We start from the raw sequence: 22425 nt of genomic DNA on the forward strand, positions 1-22425 counted from the left end.
GTTCTTTGTGGAAACCAGTTTATGAAGTTTATATATCCTCCCAAATACATTAGCTAGGTTGAGATTGTGACCACTACTCTTGCCAGGATGGACGCATGTTCTCTGTTTATTTAAAACTTAAACATAAAATAATCCTAATAAAGACAGTTTTTAAAAATGAACCTTAAATAATTAGGAAGTGATGCTGACACTCTCATGATTGGATTAGTTCACTATTATGAGCTCTATTGAATGTCAGTCACATATATCTCAGACTCCAAAGACCTATAACTTTATGTTCCAGTAGCTGCCTGAGGAGGACTTCTCTTTAGCACATGAATATAAACATTGATGTTCACTTGTCAAAAACAATTTGTATCTTTAATGAAGAAATTGGCTGCATTTATATTACGATAAGCGCAAAAAAACCACATCTACCAGATTACAGTGTTTGTTAGAATATTAGTGCCTCACAGAACCTGTACAGTATGTGTCAAATATAAAATTAAATTACTTGTATCTTTTGTGAAAAACATGTTAACTCCTCAATAAATCTACTTAAGCATTACCTTGTCATCCCCCAGGAACTACTAGTGATGTGGCCCATTATTTTAAAGTACTACAAGTGTTACCTTGTGTAAACATTGCGGGATGACAAGGTTACACTTGTAGTTAGTTAGGAGTTAACATGTTTTTCACTTTAAAATAATGGGCCACATCACTAGTAGTTCCTGCGGGATGACAAGGTAACGCTTAAGTAGTTATTGAGGAGTTAACATGTTTTTCACAAATGATACAAGTAATTTAATTTTATATTTGACACATACTGTACAGGTTCTATAGGCACTAATATTCTAACAAACACTGTAATCTGGTAGATCTGTTTTTTTGCGCTTATCGTAACATAAATGCAGCCAATTTCTTCATTAAAGATGCTAATTGTTTTTGACAAGTGAACATCAGTGTTTATATTCATGTCATAAGAGAAGTCCTCCTCAGGCAGCTACTGGAACATAAAGTTATAGGTCTTTGGAGTCTGAGATATATGTGACTGACATTCAATAGAGCTCATAATAGTGAACTAATCCAATCATGAGAGTGTCAGCATCACTTCCTAATTATTTAAGGTTTATTTTTAAAAACTGTCTTTATTAGGATTATTTTATGTTTAAGTTTTAAATAAACAGAGAACATGCGTCCATCCTGGCAAGAGTAGTGGTCACAATCTCAACCTAGCTAATGTATTTGGGGGGATGTATAAACTTCATAAACTGGTTTCCACAAAGAACCCATTTGAGGCACGTGCTTCTGAAATGTTATGACCATGTTAAGAGTATAAAACCCCCACAATTGTTCACTTTTTAGACATGTTACTTTTGTGATTAGTAATTAATTGGTTATTATTTCTTAGTTCACAAGTAGTTCTCAATGAGGATATATTTCTTTAGTAACAATCAAATACCTACCAAGGAACTACCTTTGTACTAAATTACCTATTACTTAATGATTAGTTAATATTGCTTCCATATTAGTTAATAGTATTAACTTCTGTGTTAATGCAGTACTACCTATTACTTCCTGCATAGCTACTTGTTAACTACTGACCATTATTTTAAAGTGTTACTGATAAATGTTTTAACTGACTCAAGAACTTGAACATTTCTGTGGATCTTACATCTTAGTGCAACTAGCTGTTGCACGGGAAACATTCAAGTTTCTTTTGTACTGTGATATCTTGCAATTTTTTCCCCTTCTTTTCTTCCTTCCTTGTGATGCAGTTTGTCTTTTTTTGTTTAAAAACAAAAACAAACCCTCAAAAAAAGTTGAGTCAAGAATTTTTTTAAACTAAAATGTATCTTGAACACTTGATATTGTAATACATTTCTGAATTTGACATTAAAATGTAACAGATTAAATGTCAAAATAAAATGTAAATCGGTTTTGTCACGGTTATAGAGAGAAGCAGACAGGTGAGTAGTAATTAAACCGTGTTTATCGAACAGAGGCACGGATGTGAACTGGCAACCCGGTCTCATCCCAAGACGTCATATAACTGACGTTTTGGGACGTCTTTTGACCATACGTCAATATTCGCCTTTTTAGGGCCCCCTTAAACGTCGGTAGATGGGATCCTAACTCTACCCCATACCTAAACCTAACCCTAAACCTAACCCGTCACCTAACTGACGTTAAAGGTAAAGCGTCAGTTGTATGACGGCCCGGTATCGCCATCTACCGACGTTTAAGGGGGCCCTAAAAAGGCGGATATTGACGTATGGTCAAAATACGTCCCAAAACGTCAGTTATATGACTTTTTGGGATGAGACTGTGTTAGAACTGGAGTAATGATGGTCGAGTAGATATATGAAGAATCAGAACTGGATGAGGAACTTAGCTTGATGGTTAAAGAAAGATCATTACAATCCACAGATAGGCTCGTAGTGAGTAGCGGTCTATAGCTTGAATTGCAAAACTAGAAACAGAGAAACAACATTGGTCAAAAGTATTGTCTGCTGGAGGGCTTGTGGAACTGCAAGGCATAGTTCATACCCAAGAACAAGCTCAACCAACAGACAGATTTATACAACTTGACAGAGAGAGTAAAAAAAGAAAAAACAAATGGTCCCACTTTATATTAAGTGGCTTTAAGCACTACTTATATCGGAAAAATTAATACAATGTACTTAATGTGTTCATGTTTTATTGTAAAAGACTTTTTTCTGCTAGTGAGATGTGATACTGATAAGGTTAGGGACAGGTGTGGTGGTATGGTTAGGTATAAGGGTGGGTTAAGGTGTAAAGGAAGGCTCAACTGTGTAATTACAAATGTAATTACATAAATTAATTACAGCTGTAATTACATGCTGGTATTTTTTAAAATATAAGTACAATGTAAAAAACATGTAAGCCAATAAATCCATTGTAGCATATACTAAATAAGTTATTCATTTTGTACATAAGTACATAGTACTTAACCTGGTAATACCAGACTCTGCTACTTCACTTTTCTTCGTAGACAGAGTCTGGAATGGCATAATAGAGAAGTGTTTTCTCTCTCGCAAGGGAGCGCTTCTCTGAAGTTTAAAATCATTGGTTACCCGTAAGCCAATCAGATGAGTTTATTTATGACGTATGTTATGCGGCGACACGGCCGCATCGAGACATTATGCATCGAACTCAAATCTATGATCGAACTTCCACTTCCACTTCCACTTATTCCAAAAATGTAACTTTTCTAAGGACAAATGCTAGCCTTGCTCTATTCTGTGAGGCTATTCTGTGATGTTTGCAACGTCACCTAATACGTAATTACGTTCAAAAGGTCACGGGCGACGTAGCCGTACAGAGTCAGTGTTTACAAGTTGAACGCATAGGTTGAACGTGGAAACTAACTCAAACGCTGTTTACAAAAAAAGGATTTAAAAGGTAAAACAACGATGTCGGACGATTTTGATTCTGTACTTCCGGCTACGTCGCCCGTGACCTTTTGAACGTAATTACGTATTACCTGACGTTACAAACGCGCCTTACAGAATAGAGTAAGGCTAGCATTTGTCCCAAAGTTACATTTTTGGAATAAGTTTTGAAATAACCGATCATTTCGCATGATAAGACCCTTATTCATCGTCTGGTGTCGTTTAAAGACATTTGAAGCTGCATCTGAAACTGTTATTAACTGTCTTTTCGAACTTTGACTGTCTGGTTCCCAAGTAAGTCCATTATATGGAGAAAAATCCTGGAATGTTTTCATCAAAAACCTTAATTTCTTTTCGACTGAGGAAAGAAAGACATGGACATCTTGGATGACATGGGGGTGAGTAACTTATCAGCAAAAGTTTTTTCAAAAGTGAACTAATCCTTTAAGAAATCATAATGCAGTAAAAAATGATTTACAGGGAACATAAATAATCACTTTATCTTCCGAGTCTTACGTTCATTTGTCACGTGACATACACAATGAACAGATCGTTCATGAATCACATATCTGGGACTAATGCAGCAGGATGTCGAAACGAAATATTGTGGATTATTATTATGATAATAATAATATGATAATAAGAGCGCACCAGGAGCGTTCACAGCCGAGGAGACCGACTTTCTTGTCATGGCCGTAAAAGACGGAGAACTGACGTTGAATGGGGGTAAGTTATGTCCTTATAGTTATGCATATAGTTATGGCCAAACAGGTCTGATCCGTCATTACTACAATTAGCCTGAAAAAATTGGGTAGCCTAAATGCCTAAGCTTGAAGTGTTAATATTTTTCCTTGTTATAATGATTTGCAAAAATAAAAACGGCTGCATCTGTGTTGATGAGAGAATCAAAAGTATATGCGCGTTGTGCAAGCTACGTAATGGCCAAGCATGCTGGTTTTTGCTGGTATACGCTGCAAATAGAGGGGCAGCAAAATTGTTTTTTTGCCTAGAGCGGCAGAAGTGCACGCGCCGGTCCTAGCTGTAAACACTGATGATGCGAGCGAAATACCGGAGTGAACGTGGCTGTAAACGACTTTTGCTTCAGTTTGAAAAACCCCGGAATGTTCTCCATAACAGAGCGAATTGCATCACGTGTCTTGTTTCCCATTTCTGCGCGGCTGTTTCGGTTTTCGATTTCTCTAACCAGCAATGTCAACTCGGCGCTTAGCGTCTACGTCACGGCTCTCAGCCCGCCCTCTGTTCGTTGATTGGCCGGCTGTTTTCAGGCCGGTGGAAAACTGAAAGATAGGCCGCTATCTCAGACTCACTACAGGAGTGAAATGAAATTAGCGGAAGTAGGAAGTCTGACGTAATCAGGCTACATAGTACTTAAAGCCGCTTAATAAAAAGTGGGACCTAAACAAAAACACACTGAAAGATTTAAGACATTTGAGAATATGCTTCCAAGGGAAAAAAAAACAATATCAAAATGATTAATTAAACTTTTTACATTTTTATTGAGATAGTGATACCTATTAGTTAATCACATTTCTATAATACTGTTTAGAGACCCTTTAAATGCATTTATGCTCTTAATCAGCCCATTCTCATCCCAAGGCGTCTTCTAACTGATGCCTTGGGAAGCATTTTGACCATGCTTCAATATCCGACGCTTCAGGGACCCTTTAGCGTCAGTTAGATGACGCTTTCCTAGTTGGGTCGGATGTTGAAGCATGGTCAAAATTGTCAGTTAGATGACGCCTAGGGATGAGAATGCGTTGTCTAAATCCGTCAGTAACATTGTGTCAACCCAGTTTCGGCCCACATCTGGTACACGTGGATTCCACATGGCCCTGATGTGGGCCTGATCTGGGCCGACACTATGTTGCTGTCTGGGAAAACATAAAGACACAGCGGTCAACAGGCGTTCCTCTCGTAGGCCTGGCTCCAGCAAAGGGCTCCAGTATCCCTCTTCTAGTGATCTATGTCCCAACCTGCATCTACGGTCATAATAAAATTGTAAAAACAAGCATCCAATATGAGTTTTCCCTGGATGGTGGCTGAACTTATCCTAAGGCAGCAGGGCTCCCCTAATCCGGCCCTGGAGGGCCACTACCCTGCAGAGTTTAGCTCCAACCCTAATCAATCTCATATGTACCAATAATTTACTGATAACTCAGAAGACATTGATTAGCTTGCTCCAGTGTCTTTGATCAGGGTTGAAACTAAACTCTGTAGGGGAGTTAAATGAGAGTCTGGTAAAGATGCCTCTTGGATTCCTCCCTGTTGAGGTATTCTGGGCATGTCCCACTGGGTGGATGCCCCCAGAGTAGACCCATGACAAAATAGAGGGATTGTATATCTCAGCTGGTGTACAAACACCCTGGGGCCCCCCATAAGGAGTTGTAAGAAGTGGCCAAGGAAAAGGACACATGGGCTGCTTTGCTTATGCTGCTGTCACCCAGACCTACCCCTGGATAAATAGCAGAAAAGGGATGGAATAATAATTCAGATGTGAATCTTGTCATGTATGTAAACGTTTGACACATGTATTGTTTACATTTATTGTTCACTTTCGCATGTAACACATTTTTGGATAATTTGTACCACTGCAGCAAAGTAAACTTGCTATGCAGATAGTATCAGCATCAGAACTTCCTCACTCCTACAGCCGTACAGTATATTGCACACAACCTGGAAAGCACTTTCTTGGTATAGTAAAATTGTAATCTGATTGGCTGACCTTTTGATACAACTTCTAGGAATAAGACCATCCAGGTTTCAGTCTGCCTGGAAAAAAAATTGTTAACTGGGTGCCAGGTTAAAGGGACACTTCACCAATTTGCATTAACCTTTGTATCTTTAGAAACCCGGTCATATTTTTTGAATGGTCATGGTTTGTTCCCTTATTTCCCCCTAAGATGGGAGAATTAAGGAGTTAAGTCTTTTACTTTCTGCTTATTATGACGTAAAAATCGTCATTTTGTGTCATAATCAGGAAGTCACATTTCATTGAAAAGTGTAGAGACTACAAACATTAGCTCCTCATTATTCAAGGGTGTAAGACCCACTCACGCTACAGGCCTATTACTGATCAGTGGGTGGGACTTCAATTGCAGATACTGAAATCAATATCAGCCATCTTGTTTGGAAGCTAAGGTAACAAGCGCTGTGGAGATAGCAAGTTATGACAATAATGGAAGAAACTAAATACGATATGGCAGAAGAGGATTTTGAAAGTCTGCTGCACGATGTTCGTGGCTATCTTTACGAGCCGCAAAATAGTGAAGAGCAGCTGAGGCTGATGGAGGAACTGCACTGAGGATGTTTGTGTTGTGGTGTGAACCATCATAGTTTTGCCTGACTGAACATCCTGGTGTCATGTGGTACTTCACCATATAGAAAGAAAAACAAACGAGGAGTAATTCACTAATGAGTTTGCCAATGCAACGTTAACAGGGTTCATTGTTGTGGGAAGAAGGAGGGGGGAACCAGCGAACATTTAAACATTTTAATAGTAAAATGAACAAATACAAAACAAAAGTATAAGACTGCTGTCTACACACAACAGAAACAAAACACAACATAAAATCAGGCCTGTTTCTCTCTCGATCTGCCGTCGTCACTCCTCATTTTATGCTTTCGCTCCACCTTGAGAGACGTGAGACCGGCGCGCGTCTCACAGCAGGTGTCTTTCATTATCACTCATAAGGCAACGCTACTTTTGCGTCATCGAAGGTTAACGCCCCTTTTTGGGGGAAAACAAACGGTCTCGGTCTGGATTCTCTATTTTGACACGGTCTGAATTTTGTCTACTCCGGTAACAGAAGAACAAAAATAACATGCCCAAAAGTTGTTGCGTGGTGAGCTGGACCTCAAATGTTTTTAAAACACCTGGTTTAAAATTTATACCTTTACCATGCCGAATAAAACAAGCGGAAAGAAGAATGTTATGGCTTCAGGCGATAAAGAGGGAAGCACCAGATTGAGGATTGTGGGACCCAAAGACCCCTCACACATGTATGTGGGAAGCATTTCATAACAGGTAGCCGATTATTTAATTTATTCAACCCCTAAACTATCTGTATTTAACATAAAGTAGTGTACTTGCTAGTTACTGGCTTTAATTATGTTACCATACAACTTTCAAAGTACCAGCACTTTCTAGACACAAGCAGAAACCAACCAAGTCCACTTTAGTCCTAGCCTGCCACTATTTGAACAGTAAAATCAGTTAACAGCCAAGGTAGCGTGTCTAGTGAGAGCTAAGTTAATCACGTAGCTGCTAGGAGCTTTCGTCTTTCTAACTAACGTTAGTAACTTATAGCTAGTCGGCAACACAACTATGTCAATAGCTTAAATCAAGTTAGATATGATCCAAGCGTCATGGCCTCATCGTCTAGTTTGCCATACTGTGAGTGTGTTAATGACAAAAAAATGAGTGATTCCACGAGATAGTGGTAGATGTCTGAATAGTGGGGTCATTAATCCAGTTTTCGACCATTTCAAAAGAACATCTCTGTAACCCTGTATCCAGTAGCTTATTTAAATACCGCTCACGGTCCTCGGTCGGCAAAGATAGTGTGTATGTTTGTGCAATTTAAGAAACTTTGCAGCGAGTAGAGCGAGTTCTGTTGTCAGGGGAATCCGTTCGTTTTCCCCCAAAAAGGGGCGTTAACCTTCGATGACGCAAAAGTAGCGTTGCCTTATGCCACCGGCCTCGTGCCGTCCTCTTACGTCCCTCGCCCTCGATCGTCCTGCTCGCCACAGCCAACTAACCAGAAATTTTGAGTGAAATGAATTTTAAACTCTGGTGACAGCCAACTTTTAGCCTTAGCCTCACTAACGGAAGAGTGATTTCTCTGTTTGCGCTGTTCCGGATTAGTGGGTGTGGCTTGCGGAGCTGTGCAATGTGGTGCTTTGTGGGAGTTGTTGTCTTACATACAAATGCGCCCATCAGTTATTTTCTGTCTTTTCTCGGTCAAGAGGGCACCAAATTCAAAAATTCTTTTACATTTTGACAAAATATATGATCCACTTTTAATAAAGATTAATGTTGAAATGGGTAAAATGCTCCTTTAATACAGAGAGCCCTTTAAGATAAGCTGCCCAGTGTTTGGTCACTACTGTATATGCTTGTCAGTCAGATGACTTTCTTCTGTGTGGAATCATTCATCTGTGAAGTGGATGTTGGTGAACAAGAACAAAGGATCAGCATTCACCATCGGGATGGGATTACTAGTGGAGTTTGAGGGAATGGAGGAAGGCCCTGCCCACACTCCCACCACTGAGGGTGAGGTGGTGTTGGCCTCTGTAATATCACTCAGTACAAAGTCTCATGTGTCTCCGCTGGTTCCGCCCAGCTGGAAGTCTCCTGTGTCTTTAAGGTTGAGGCCTCTCCCGCCTCCTCTTCCAAAGTCAGTCAGTCCGTCAACCCCACCTCCACTGGTTCCTGTCAGCTCCTCAGTTCCTCCATTGTTAACTACAAAATGCTGCGGAGATGTGCCTCAGATCTTCCGGTCATCAGCTCTGCCTTGGAAAGAGTATCACCTGTCTCTGCCTCCTGCCATCGAATCCATCGCTCCATCTAGGCTCGTTGACTTAACAACTTTTCCTTTGCTCCACCTGGGACCATCGTCCTTACGACTCATAAAGATAATAAAAGATAGTATTAATGTGAGTATAGGAAACCTGAGTCTGAGTTGTGATCCATGAAATGTGGTGTCCCTCAAGGTTCAATTATTGCACCACTCTTATTCAACCTGTATATACTCCTATTGAGCCAAATCATGAAAAAGAACCATATTGCTTACCACAGCTATGCAGACGACACACAGATCTACTTCACCCTTTCGCCTGACGACTGCAGCCACATTGAATCCCTGTGCCAATGCATTAAGTAAACAGTTGGATGTGCCAAAACTTTCTTCACTTAAACAAAGTCCTTGTGTTTGGAAACAGAGATGAAGTTCATAAGGGGGATGCATACCTTCACTCTAGGGGTCAAATAACTAAAAAGTCAGGAATCTTGGTGTAACTCTACAATCAGACCTTAGATTCAGTAGTCATGTTGAAGCAATAACTAAATCAGCATACTACCATCTGAAAATTTTTGCAAGAATTAGATGCTTTTTTTCCTGTCCAGACCAGCAGGGTGAATTATTGTAATGGCCTCCTCACCGGCTTTCCCAAAAAGACCATAAGACAGTTGCAGCTCATAAGCCATGTTTCCATCGACACGTTTTTATCCGAATTAAGTGATATCGAATGAAAAATGTCTTATGGAAACAGTAAAATTCGATGAAATTTCATGAAAATCGACTCAAATGAAATACGTTCGGTCTCATCGGATTTTCTCTTGATCGATATACGGCTAATGCGATAAAAGCTGATGGAAACGTTATTTGCAGAATAAATAATGAATTGCGATTAAGTTTTATGCCCTTTCATGATTGCAACACGTCAGAAGACGAGTTCATTTCCGGCCAGTCTGTTTGCGCACACATGGCGGATGTCAACAAAGACAGATGTAAGTAAAAAGATGCTTCAACCAAAGGGTTTCCGTGAACCACGATCTCCCAGAACTGATGGAGCGCTGTCATTCCCAAACCACAGTCACCTCCGCTGTCGTCGGGCATACGTGCATCGTCATCATCATAGCAATGTTTATAGCGTCGCTGTTTTCTTAGGTTAGTTTTGCTTGTTTTTACGTGGCTTGGTTGAATTGTAATGTGGAATGTGGTCTGTTATTTCTAGCTAACAGACTGCGGCGCTGCTAGTATAACACACCATTGCCATGCCATGGCTGCTAGTATAACACACCGTTGCCATGGACGCAGTTCAGAGACGGAACAGATATTTTCTTTAGCAGAAGCAATACTCGTTTTTAAATCAATAAACTCGTTTTTAAGTCAGTATTTTGTGTCAAATTATTTATTTATTTGGTTGATTTATATGTAGGCTAATAAGCAGGATAATATATAGCGAGGCGGTTGTTATAGCGAATACAACCAACAACCGCCTCGCATACATTATCCCATTCATATGTCGCTATCAGCTGGCACATAAGCATTATTTAGACTTCAACTTGTGAAATATTGATCATTTTTGGTAGCTGGCGCGATCTGTTTTGTCTAACAAAACTTTGTTCGCAAAAGTTTGCTTGAATGTTGTTCGATTCAGTGCGAAAATAAATGGAAACACCTTAAAATGTCTCAAATCAATTCGATATACCAATTTGATCGCAAAACAGCATGTGACGTCATTACGTACAGGTTTTTATTCGCTTTAAAGCCGTTGGATGGAAACACACTTTCACCAGCTTTATCCGCCTGAGTTTTTTAACCGAATTTCAGATAATTCGATTGACAAGTGGATGGAAACATGGCTATAGAGAACGCTGCTGCCAGGATTCTGAGCAGGACCAGAAAATATGAACATATGCAACGATATATGAACATATCCTTCTGCCCAATATATATCTGTGTCTCATTTGATGCTTAAGGGTGCCATGTGCGTTGGATGTCTACGCTTTTGCAAAAGTGTCGTATATGCCTTGGGATGAGAATGGGCTCACATGTCACACCAGTCCTCAAGTCTTTACACTGGCTCCCAGTTACATTTAGGAAGGATTTTAAAGTATTATTACTGGTATATAAATCATTCAATGGTCTAGGACCTCAATACATTGCAGATATGCTCAATGAATATACCCAACAGATCACTCAGATCATTGGATCACATCAGCTAGAAATACCAAGGGTTCACTCTAAGCATGGCGAGTCCACTTTTAGCTACTATGCCAGCCGCAGCTGGAACCAGCTTCCAGAAGAGATCAGATGTGATCCTACAGTAGTCACATTCAAATCCAGACTCAAAACACATCTGTTTAGCTGTGTATTTAATGAATGAGCATTGTGTCACTGTTACGGAGTCCAGTCTTCCTGATTCTACCATCTCAGAACCACGAGTGCCCTCTCCTGAGTTCTAGTGGTTGCATACTTTTTCCTTTAGTATGCATCATTTGTGTTGCGATTACCTGTCATCTGTTGTGTATTACTACTCATCTCTAAGCCTTTATCTGCTTCATTAACTGAGGCCTCTCTACGTGTGCATGTCCAAGCTGTTTCTGTGATCAAGTTACCTGTTTCTGACCCTCGGTATTCTGACTTCTCTGATTGTCTGCAGCCTGCCTCTCGACCCTCACACCGTGTCCTAACTACACGCAACTCCGCGACATGCGATAAAAGGTATCTTTTCCATGTTAATCAGAGTTTTTGTCCTAACCAGACGCGACGGCGACACGCAAAGTTTCTAATTTAGAAACGGTTCCTATTTCTGCGACGTCGCGGCTGACAGAATGAAGAAATTACACTGGTTATGAGTATACATTATTTATTTTTAGTTAAAAATAGGTCACTGTGCCACAAGCGATAACGGATAATTTACCTCAGATTTTGAAAGCATGTAATATAGCGTTCAAAATGAATTCTATGCAAACATAAAACTGTACTTCATAACAAAATTAGTCAATGAGTAGGATTTTGTTAATGTTTTGATTTTTAATAATGTTATTTCTTGATTTGATTATGTCCTTACCCATTTCCAATGCGAGTGCGGGCCAACAGTGCGCTTTCACAGAGAGACTCTGCTCACACCATATAGGCTCACACGCTGTTGTGAATATGTGGCATCTCACAGTCGCGTCGCTTCTAGTGTGGACAGACACACTTGCTGTCGCTGGAATTTTATCGCGTCACGTGTAGTTAGGACACGGTGTCAGCCTGATCCGGATTCTGATTCCAGCCGCCTGCCCTGAACTCTAGCCTGTACCTGCGGTTCTGTGCACTAGCCGCCTGCCCTTAACACCAAGCCTGCCCCTGGTTCTTCTCGCTCGCCGCCTGCTTTCTACCTACTATCTCGTTCGACTCAGCTTTCAGCGCACCCCGTCAAGAATTCCTGTGATTCCTTAATCTGCCCTTTTTAGTTATGTTGCAAATGGATCTGCCTCAGCCTTCTGATTCGTTACAGCCACTGTTCATCTGACTGTTTGTACTGTATTTTATTTTATTTTATTTTTTATTCTAAACTGTTTGAATTGTTCTTATTTCTCTTGATTATTTTAATTTCTTCTATGTAAATCACTTTGAATTACCATTGTGTATGAAATGTGCTATATAAATAAACTTGCCTGGGATGCCTTGCCTAATGGCTCCACCAGGCTCCCTTGTCCCTCTGGCTCCGCCTTGGTCAGACATCACTCACCTTTTGCTACAAACTTACTTTGTCCCTCCATCTCTTTGGGTCCATCCGACTACACCTACCCTCCAGCTTCGCCTTGGTCCTCAGTCACACTGGCTCCGCCTCAGTCCCCTGGCACCCTAGCTCCACCTGCTTGACTGTTTGAAACATTTAGACTGTTTTTGTCATCTACTACTTTTGTTGTGTGCTCAATTGTAGCTCTACTTGGCCAGTCATATTAGAGGCCTGGAACAAACTTTGACGTAGCTACACAGTACTGTCTATATTACTAAAAGTAAGCTATGGATAATTGTGCAAATGCATAATTATGGTAAAAAAAAAAAAAACACAGTACAATGTAACTACGTCACGTCAAAATTGTAACCCAAACTTTTTTATAAAAAAGTCTGTTGGTGAATTCTACTGTATCACTGTAAAAGAGAAGAATTCGTTTATCATGCATTTTGTATCAATATTTTGCACATTTCCTTTTGACTTCTCAGGAAGCAGCATAGCTGTCATCGTGTTTCATTAAACAGTTTTTTTCTGAGTTGATTGTTCCAGAATGTGGTCGTAACCATAACATTTGCATGTAGATAAAATCATAAGTACCTCACAATGAGGAAGTGGTTGTGTGTGATCACAAAGTCCAATCAAAAACCTCAATGAATGAACTATTTTAAATATGATTTTGATAGATTGTGATAATTATTGTCTTTCATAGACAGAAATTAAAGTTCTTGACCATCTTTTAAACCAAGTTTTTTTTTTTAAGTTAAACAACTAGTATTTCAATTCGATTGTGTTAGTTTAGGCATTATTACTATAAAATAATTTAATTAATGTTACATTACGTAATGTATCTCATATATTTATTTATACAATATCCACACAGACATGTTTCAGCCTAAGCCATCATCATGTGTGACAGCTGATGATGGCTTAGGCTGAAACGCGTCTGTGTGGACATGTATTAATAAATATCTGAAATATAACTAAAGAGTGCAGGTTTTCATCTTTATTTGATAACTTCTTTATAACTCGCACCCTTAAACAGTTTGGGAGTTGAGCGCGCCCGTTCTCAGAACATTACTGTATGTTTTGGGACAACTTGTTACTTAATGTTTTTGTTGCTTGGGCGTTTAGGTGCTACTTGAAGTAACAGTGTCATGTCAGCATGTCTTAATGTACTGTGTTTGCATCAAAGGCAAAGAACACAGGAAATCCAACTCACTCTGCAGAGCATATCTCTGTGGCTTTCCGCTGTAGCTTTTAAGGTAAAGACAAAGGTTAGAGTAAAGTTACTTCCCCGAAGCATCGCATTTATTATCACCGTTTTAAAATAAGCTTTTTTAAAATAACTTTGTGAAGTTTACACACAAGAATGTCGACTAACAGGGAAATAGCCAAAAAAAGTTTTGTAATATAAAACATTGAATTATTTAAAATACATTATATCAGAAATGTATTAGAATGTATTATAATATTTGATAATAACTATTATGGATTGGATTGGATTTTATGTTGAAAATATCTCATGGTTTCAAAATATGTCCACATAAAGGTTATAAATTTCCCTGAGAAAATCAAATCCATGGTGCAAATATATGAAAGGGTTAAGTTCTGCTATGGAGACATGGTTAGAATTGTATGTCAGTATACTGTGAGTCAAAATAGTTTTGTGTTGATCAATGATTTATGTGAATTATATTTAAGCTGTTCAATATTGTATTTGACGACAGTGTGTGCCCTATGTGTTAGGGAGGGCTCTTGTGGTAAGAGCTAGCATTACAATATTTGAAACAGGTGTTTATTCATTTGTTTATTGATGAACATCTTGATATATTTATCATTGCGTTTGAAATAGGTAGTTTAGTACAGACATTATGAATATACAACATTTACAGACATCTGTCCAGTCTAGACTGCATTCAAAATAAAATTCCTTCATACATCAATGCTCTCATATCCTCTTTTAGCCAATGTGAGGGGACATTTGGTTTTGCCTTCGAGGTGTGTGTGTGGTTGAGGACGATCTTTGTTTTCTTTTGTGTGGTTATTGACTGCTGTACAGAGCCAGTGATTGAATGTTTAGCAGGTCATAAGGTGAGAGCTTTTAGAGATATTGAGGAAGAGATGTAGGTGGCAAATATGAAAATGAAGAGTTCAGATGCAAAAGCCTCACTTGAAATTTTCTTCTTTAATGATGATTTTTATCAAACTTGTATATTTAAGTTCAGTAATTTCACTTAAATAACAATTAATAGGTAATTATCATTGCCATTTAAGTGAAATCACTGAACTTAAATATACAAGCTTGATAAAAATATACATTTTATCATTAAAGAAGAAACTTTCAAATGGCATTTAGAGGCTTTTGCATCTGAACTCTTCAAATATTACATTTAATTTAATGCATCAGTTAATTTTTAAGCCAGTGTGAAATACAGGCAGTTTACTTGCAAACATTTGAAGGTTAAAAAGCTGCATTCTTTCTTTTTTTACAATGATGATTGTTTTCAATAATTGAGGTAGAACAATTGATATGATATTACCATGATTAAATCAACAAATGTTAGATTGTATTATATAGTGGAAAGCATGAATGAAGATTAACATATTTACAAAAACAAAGCAAGATTAAATGATGAGCACAATATGTACAGAAACAAAGAAACAGAACCGAAATATTTTGAAACAATATCGGGTTTCTTACTGCAAAAAAAAACAAAAAACTTTAAACTTGTGCACTTTTGGTGAGCGATGTAAAAAAAAGAGCTGTATTGGAAGTTTCATTCTCTGAAACTTTTGATTGTGTAGATGGTGCCTGGTAGGTCTTCAAACATTTAAGGTGTCTTGAAAACGCACTTAACAGACATTTCCTGAACTTTTCTCCAACAAAAGCATAAATCACCGGATTTACAGAGCAGTGTGTGAGCGCGATCATCTCTGTCCACTCCATGGCTGTGTTGATATTACCGTGAGCCTCACAGCTAGTTATGATGTCGAACTCCTGCAGGGTTTTCAGAAACACCACCACATTGTAGGGCACCCAGAAAAGCACAAACATGATGACAATGCCTAAGATGAGCTTGATTGCCCGATCCTTTTTCGAGTTTTTTGTCTTCTTCACAACCATTAGGACCATGAAGTAGCAGTAGGCTATAATGGGCAAAGATATGAACAGTCCCACTGTATTTTCACTAAAGTTACGGAAAAGCTTCCACTTCTTGGACGACCCAGCAGGATAAATTCGCTGACAGCTGGTGATGTTGTCCTCTTCTACCATTGCTGCAAAGATGGCCTCTGGAAGGGCGGCACAGATCGAAACCATCCATGCAATGAGACTCGCCACAATTCCATAACGCAGCATCTTCGCTCCCAGCACCGCGACGGCGTGTACGATTACCAGATAGCGATCCACGCTCATCAGGGTCACGAATAAAATCCCACTGTAAAATCCCACTTGGTATGTACCTGCCATAGCCTTACACAATGCATTTCCTTTAAAGTAGTGTCCCTGAGCATAGAGAGCCCAGGAGGGCAGTGAGAGGACCATTAGTAGGTCTGACAGGGCCAGATTTAGCAGGCAGAGATTCGTCATATTTTTCACATGCATTTTTTTCAAGAGGACCCATAAGACCGTGATGTTGCCAAGAAGACCAATCACAAAAACTATGTAGAAAATGGCTGCCTTGAGATTTAAATTCAGGCGTGAATTTTCATTAGTACATGTGCTTTCGTTTTCATCGTAATAGTACGCCGTTGTTTCCATCCTGTAACAAACCGTAAATGTTATTTAGTGAAATATGAATGTCAGTTAACAAATAAAAAACAATAACAAAAATACTTATACATGCTGACTAACAAATTACATCAATGTTTGCTGAGAAAAAAAAAGTGGCTTATCTATGTATTATTTTAAATTGTAATATTTTATTTGAATTATTAATTTGTAATACTTTGTTTTGATTACATTTATTTATAATGATAATTTATGATTTATAATAATAAATTGTTTTAATGCTGTTTTTACTCAATATCACTATATGAGCACCTTTTTTTAATTGGTTGAAAGTAGTTTGAAAACAAAGTTTCTGTCGTTCTTGAGCACAATCAATACTAGTAACATGCCACTTTTGTGGACCGAGACAACTTATTTGACAGTATCATGCAGTGGTTTATAATACTGTATTTTGAAACAACAGAGTACACTTGGAGTGGAAACGTGCGATAATGTCATGCATTGAAAGTAGCTAGGTGTCAGCAAGTTCTAATGCATTCATTAGCAAATCTCCATGATGGGGACTTTTGTCAATCTGGAATCTGAGTCAGAAAACATGTGCCATTTAACTTCTATGTAATTTTTACATTAAGTATGCATAATCATTTGTAGAAAGTAACTATATTCTGTTGCTCTATGCTTAGCCGCTGTGATTACACTTTATTTTGATGGTCCACTTTAGACATTCTACTAATTATAAGTAAGTTTTCATCTATACGTCAACTAATTCCCAATACGAGCAGACTGTTAGGTTAGGGTTAGATGTTGGGTTCGGGTTAGAATGAATTGACATGTAGTTGCAAAGTTACTTAGAGCCAATAGAATATCTGTAAAATAAAGTGTTAGCAGATATTAAGTCTACTCTAATGACTGGTTGTTGACCTGTAGTTGCAAAGTTACTTATAGTTAGTAGAAGGTCAAATAAAGTGTTTCCATTGGCTGTACATCAGACAAAGTTTCATCATCGTGTAACTGCATTATAATGGCTGGCAGCGATACACTGACATACTGCATGAGGTAGGCATTTGAGAAATTCTTCTAATATTTTGAATTCAAAATTTGACAGTGAAACCGATTTGAAGGTGCCGCTAAACCAAACCTCAAAACTGTGACATGCCAATCTTTTTTTTCTCAAGTATTAGTAGGTAGAAACAGGAGGTCTCAGTGTGCTCTATAACCACATGCTTTGAAACATCCCACCACAATCCCACTATAACATCATCAGTGTCTGTGATCTCTCTACAGTGTCTCTACTATTTTTGTGAATTACAGTATAAGACAAATAATTTACAAAACCTCCAAATACTGATTATGAATCACTTGAATGTGATAATAATTGCATAAACAACACTGAATGTAATATATCATACAACTTTTTTTCAAGACACAGGGGTTACATTTTAGAGCCAATTTCTGTAATTTATATATATATATATATATATATATATATATATATATATATATATATATATATATATTTAAATTTCTTTAATGATGGATCTAAACCAAAAAATTTGATGACAATCCAATAAAAATTTAAAATTAAAAATGAAAGAAATCTGTTTACCTGTCTGTATAGGATTCATTCATTTTGTCAAATTGCTGTCACTCTTGTTGTTGAGATGTTGAGACTTGTAATAATTTTCAGTACAATCTTTCTGTACATTTGCCTTCAGCAAATTTCCTGTAAAATGAAGCATGTGCATGTGAGTGTGCTTTTCTTCATAACTGTTTCTTGTGAGGCGAAGGTATTGTGAACACATTTCCTGTCACCACACTGAGGTTAGCAGGTTTGGATACAAAAAAAAGAAATTCCCGGGGAGGTGATAAGACAATAGATCTGAGTAATTTATGTCTGCGACGGCTAATCAATAAACGCTAATATCTGCCCCCACCCACAACGAATGTCTTGAAAGGACAGTTTACATAGATAAACCAGTCCCATCCCACACCAATGAACAATTTGACGAAAAGAACGTGCTTTTTTCAGCTTCAACAGTGAGTCAGTTTTCCTGAATTGAACAACGTGAGCAAGTGAAACTAATGCTTTGAAAATAAATTATGACTAAGTTTCTGAAACTGTCTCTTTTTCCTGCTCACCATGGTAGCCATTTATAATGCAAACTGAAATTTTATATAAAAGCCTAAATATAAAAGTTTTTCAGACTCAAAACCGATGCTATGTCCGAAATCACATGTACTGTAGGTATTAGCTAGCCTGACTACGTCAGACTTCCTACTTCCGCTAATTTCATTTCGCTCCTGTAGTGAGTCTGAGATAGCGGCCAATCTTTCAGTTTTCCACCGGCCTGAAAACAGCCGGCCAATCAACGAACAGAGGGCGGGCTGAGAGCCGTGACGTAGACGCTAAGCGCCGAGTTGACATTGCTGGTTAGAGAAATCGAAAACCGAAACAGCCGCGCAGAAATGGGAAACAAGACACGTGATGCAATTCGCTCTGTTATGGAGAACATTCCGGGGTTTTTCAAACTGAAGCAAAAGTCGTTTACAGCCATGTTCACTCTGGTATTTCGCTCGCATCATCAGTGTTTACAGCTAGGACCGGCGCGTGCACTTCTGCCGCTCTAGGCAAAAAACTATTTTGCTGCCCCTCTATTTGCAACGTATGTTTCCTTCTTGTCTCGTGCTTGTGTTGTGGTATGAAAGCACATGTACTGTGGGCGTGAATGTTGTCATTCCTTGATCCGCTCCAGCTGATCATCATTAATCATCACCAGCTGCAGTTCATCCCCACACTGCTTAAATACTGACCTCATTCTCATTTCCTTGCCAGATCGTTGTTTGATGTCCGGGTGTTGGTGTTGTGTTTGCATTCCTGGTTTCCTGATCTCCTGATCTCCTGATCTCCTGATCTCCTGATCTCCTGATCTCCTGATCTCCTGATCTCCGTGTCCTGTGGATTTGTCGTCTCGGTGTTGGATTGTGTCGTCTCGTCTTCACTCTTCACTTCACGAGGATTCACCGCACCTTGACCATCGAAGTCCCTGCGTTATCTGTTCACACCCGTGTCATTGTCTTAAGTATCACCATTAAATCTTTAACTGCAATTGCTTCCTGTTCTTGTTATTACATGACAGAACGATCTGGCCAGGAAATGGAAGCAGCAGGAGAGAAACCATCGTCATTGGAAGAGTTCGTCCACCACAGTGTAAGGAGAATGGACTCACATGAGAAGACCATTAATGACACGGGTTGTGCTGTTCAAGCTCTGGTAACGCAGGTGTCCGAGCTCACCCAACAGATCCAACTTCTTCGTGGTCCCGCTGTGCCGCCCATACCAGCCGTTCCCCCCACACCACCGGACTTTGTCCTGTCGCCTGAGCCACGCCTACTGGTTCCTGAGACCTACGCGGGTGAGTCTGGATTTTGCCGTGCGTTTTTAACCAGATGTTCGATGCACTTCACTCTACAGCCTAGAACGTTTCAGAGTGAAGAAGCGAAGGTGGCTTTCGTCATAACTCTGCTGACGGGAAGGGCGGCGCTATGGGGAACGGCGGTATGGGAGAACCAAGACTGCGCCTCGTTCCAGGACCTTTCCGCAGAGATGAAACGGGTGTTCGACCGAGCCGTTGCGGGGAGAGAGGCTGCCAGGGTGTTGGCCGACCTACGTCAGGGGGAGAGGTCGGTATCGGACTATTCCATCGAGTTCCGAACCCTGGCAGCCGAATGTCAATGGAACGAGGAGGCACAGTGGGACATGTTCCTGCATGGGTTGGCTGACTGCGTCCAACGTGAAATCTATGCCCTGGACCTACCCACGATGCTTAATGGACTCATCGAGTTGGCTCTATGAGTAGATGCTAGACTTTCCCGAGTTGGAGGCAGAGCGGCACCCAACCGACCTCCGGGAGGGTTTGAGGGACAACGGTCCAGCGACAGAGACGTGGTCAGCCCAGTCTTCGATCACGAACCCATGCAGGTGGGTTGAGCTCGGCTTTCCCGGGAGGAGAGGGAGAGGCGGAGGTCCCAGGGCCTTTGCCTGTATTGTGGAGGTTCGGGACATTATGCATACAACTGCCCGGTAAAAGGCCAAGCCCGATAGTAAGTATGAGGCTACTATCGGGTGGGATCTCCGCCGAGAAGACCTCATCCACATCTACACTCCTCCCGGTAAGACTGAGATGGTCTACTCACCAGCACAACTGTAAAGCACTTCTGGACTCCGGGGCGGAAGGTAATTTCATGGACCGCACGTTTGCACACAGATTTCAGATCCCACTCAGACCACTCACTCAGAAGATTGCTGTACACGCACTTAACGGTCAAGAACTTCCCACCATCTCATTCACCACTGAAGATATCACCCTCATTACTTCTGGCAATCACACTGAGACTATTTTTTTTTATATCCTGGATTCACCGTTGGCACCTGTCGTCCTTGGTCACCCCTGGCTCATCCGTCACAACCCCCGAGTGGACTGGCAGCACAAAGCGATTCTGGAGTGCAGTGCCGATCCTGACCTCCCTGGGGCCCTAAGCAAAATTCTGCTAAGGGGCCCTCTACCTGACCCGTGATGCCGTGACGTGAGCTCATTGATATCAAGAATTAACTTTTGTACAAGTGAACATGTAATTCCTGATATCAAAAATAGACATTGGTAGATAAAAATGTAACTAAGGGGCCTTACTAGTAAAAAAATAATCAAGAATTCACATTGAAAATAGTAAAAAAAAAAAATGATATTTTTGATATCAAAAATACATAAACTGTGAATGAATAAAAGCAAAAATGGCTTGCCATGGCATGTTAAAGTTTTTTTTTTTTTATGCATGTTGAAGCAATTCTTGATTTATGGTTATTATTTACTGAGGGATGTGCATCCATATTGACCAGTATGTCTAGCTAATCAACATTTTAAATTCAATATAGCCTATATATCAATAGTCAATCAATGTCAAATTGTCAATCTTGCTTTCCATCTTGCATAATTAGTGCTGCTGCAGTTGTTTAGAATGTTTAACTACACATTGACTGAGACTAGATAATCAGTGTCTTGTTTTAAAAGTATGTATGTATAATGTGTACTTTGAGGAGAGGAGTGCCATCATTTCCCGTCCATATATTGTACAGTAAGTCCATATTTCTGCTTGAAAAAATGCGCGTTTCATTTCGTGCACGCGCATATGAACACGCATGATAGCCTACACACGCGACGCGGTTATCTTTTCCGAGCTGCAGTAAACAAACACCGTTGCGCAACTTGCACTTTGTTGTTTATCAAAAACAAACGTAATAAATAATTGTATTTTACTCTCACTTTTGTCAGTCAGGCACAAAGAGAAGTGATGCAAGAGATGCACTGCCTGTCTGCCCAGCTAGGTCAGCAAGACCGAAAAAACACAATAGAAATGCACATAAACTTAACTTTACTTTGCTGACTGACATCAAACTTGGAGAGGAGAGAACACAAGTTTACCTAAATGTTGTTCCCGCAATTCACTCTCATGTTTTTTCTTCTTTCTCTCATCGTGACCAGAGGGATAGTTTCGCTTCATTTTGTCAACATTAATTGACGCGCTATGACACGAGGAGGGGGAGGCGGGGCCTTGAGTAATTTGCGGGGCCCTACGCAGCTTGCGTAGTGAGCGTATAGGGCGGATCGGCTCTGCTGGAGTGGAGCAAGGAATGTCATAAGTCTTGTCTTGTGTCTGCATGTCCGTCTGTGCCTGTTCTTGTCTTTCAGGAGGAGGCAGGGGATCTGTCTAACATGCCCAAGGAGTACCATGACCTGAAAGAAGTGTTCAGTAAGTTGAGGGCTGCTTCTCTCACTCCTCATCGTCCCTATGACTGTGCAATAGACTTAATGCCAGGAAGTCTCCGCCTAAAGGCAAGTTATATTCACTTTCTGTTCCAGAAAGGGAGGCTATGGAGAAGTATATTTCTGATTCTCTGGAAACCAAATTCATCCGCCCTTCATCTTCTCCAGTGGGGGCGGGGTTCTTTTTTGTGGGGAAGAAGGATGGATCTTTGTGACCTTGTATTGA

General features: G+C 39.8%; 1 protein-coding gene across 1 annotated transcript; it reads right to left on the reverse strand.

Annotated features, from left to right (window-relative positions):
* Positions 1-14450: 14450 nt before the first annotated feature.
* On the reverse strand, positions 14451-18188 carry LOC120477504 (C-C chemokine receptor type 4). The gene is made up of 2 exons (XM_039669141.2): positions 17987-18188; positions 14451-16411 (listed from the first exon to the last, which is right to left on the reverse strand). Exons 1-2 carry the CDS (start codon positions 18007-18009, stop codon positions 15373-15375), a joined length of 1062 nt encoding a protein of 353 aa, XP_039525075.1. The 5' UTR covers positions 18010-18188; the 3' UTR covers positions 14451-15372.
* Between the last annotated feature and the right edge of the window lie 4237 nt (positions 18189-22425).

This window comes from Pimephales promelas, chromosome 12 (genome assembly GCF_988280905.1).
Source record: "Pimephales promelas chromosome 12, fPimPro1.hap1.1, whole genome shotgun sequence".
Taxonomy (NCBI): domain Eukaryota; kingdom Metazoa; phylum Chordata; class Actinopteri; order Cypriniformes; family Leuciscidae; genus Pimephales; species Pimephales promelas.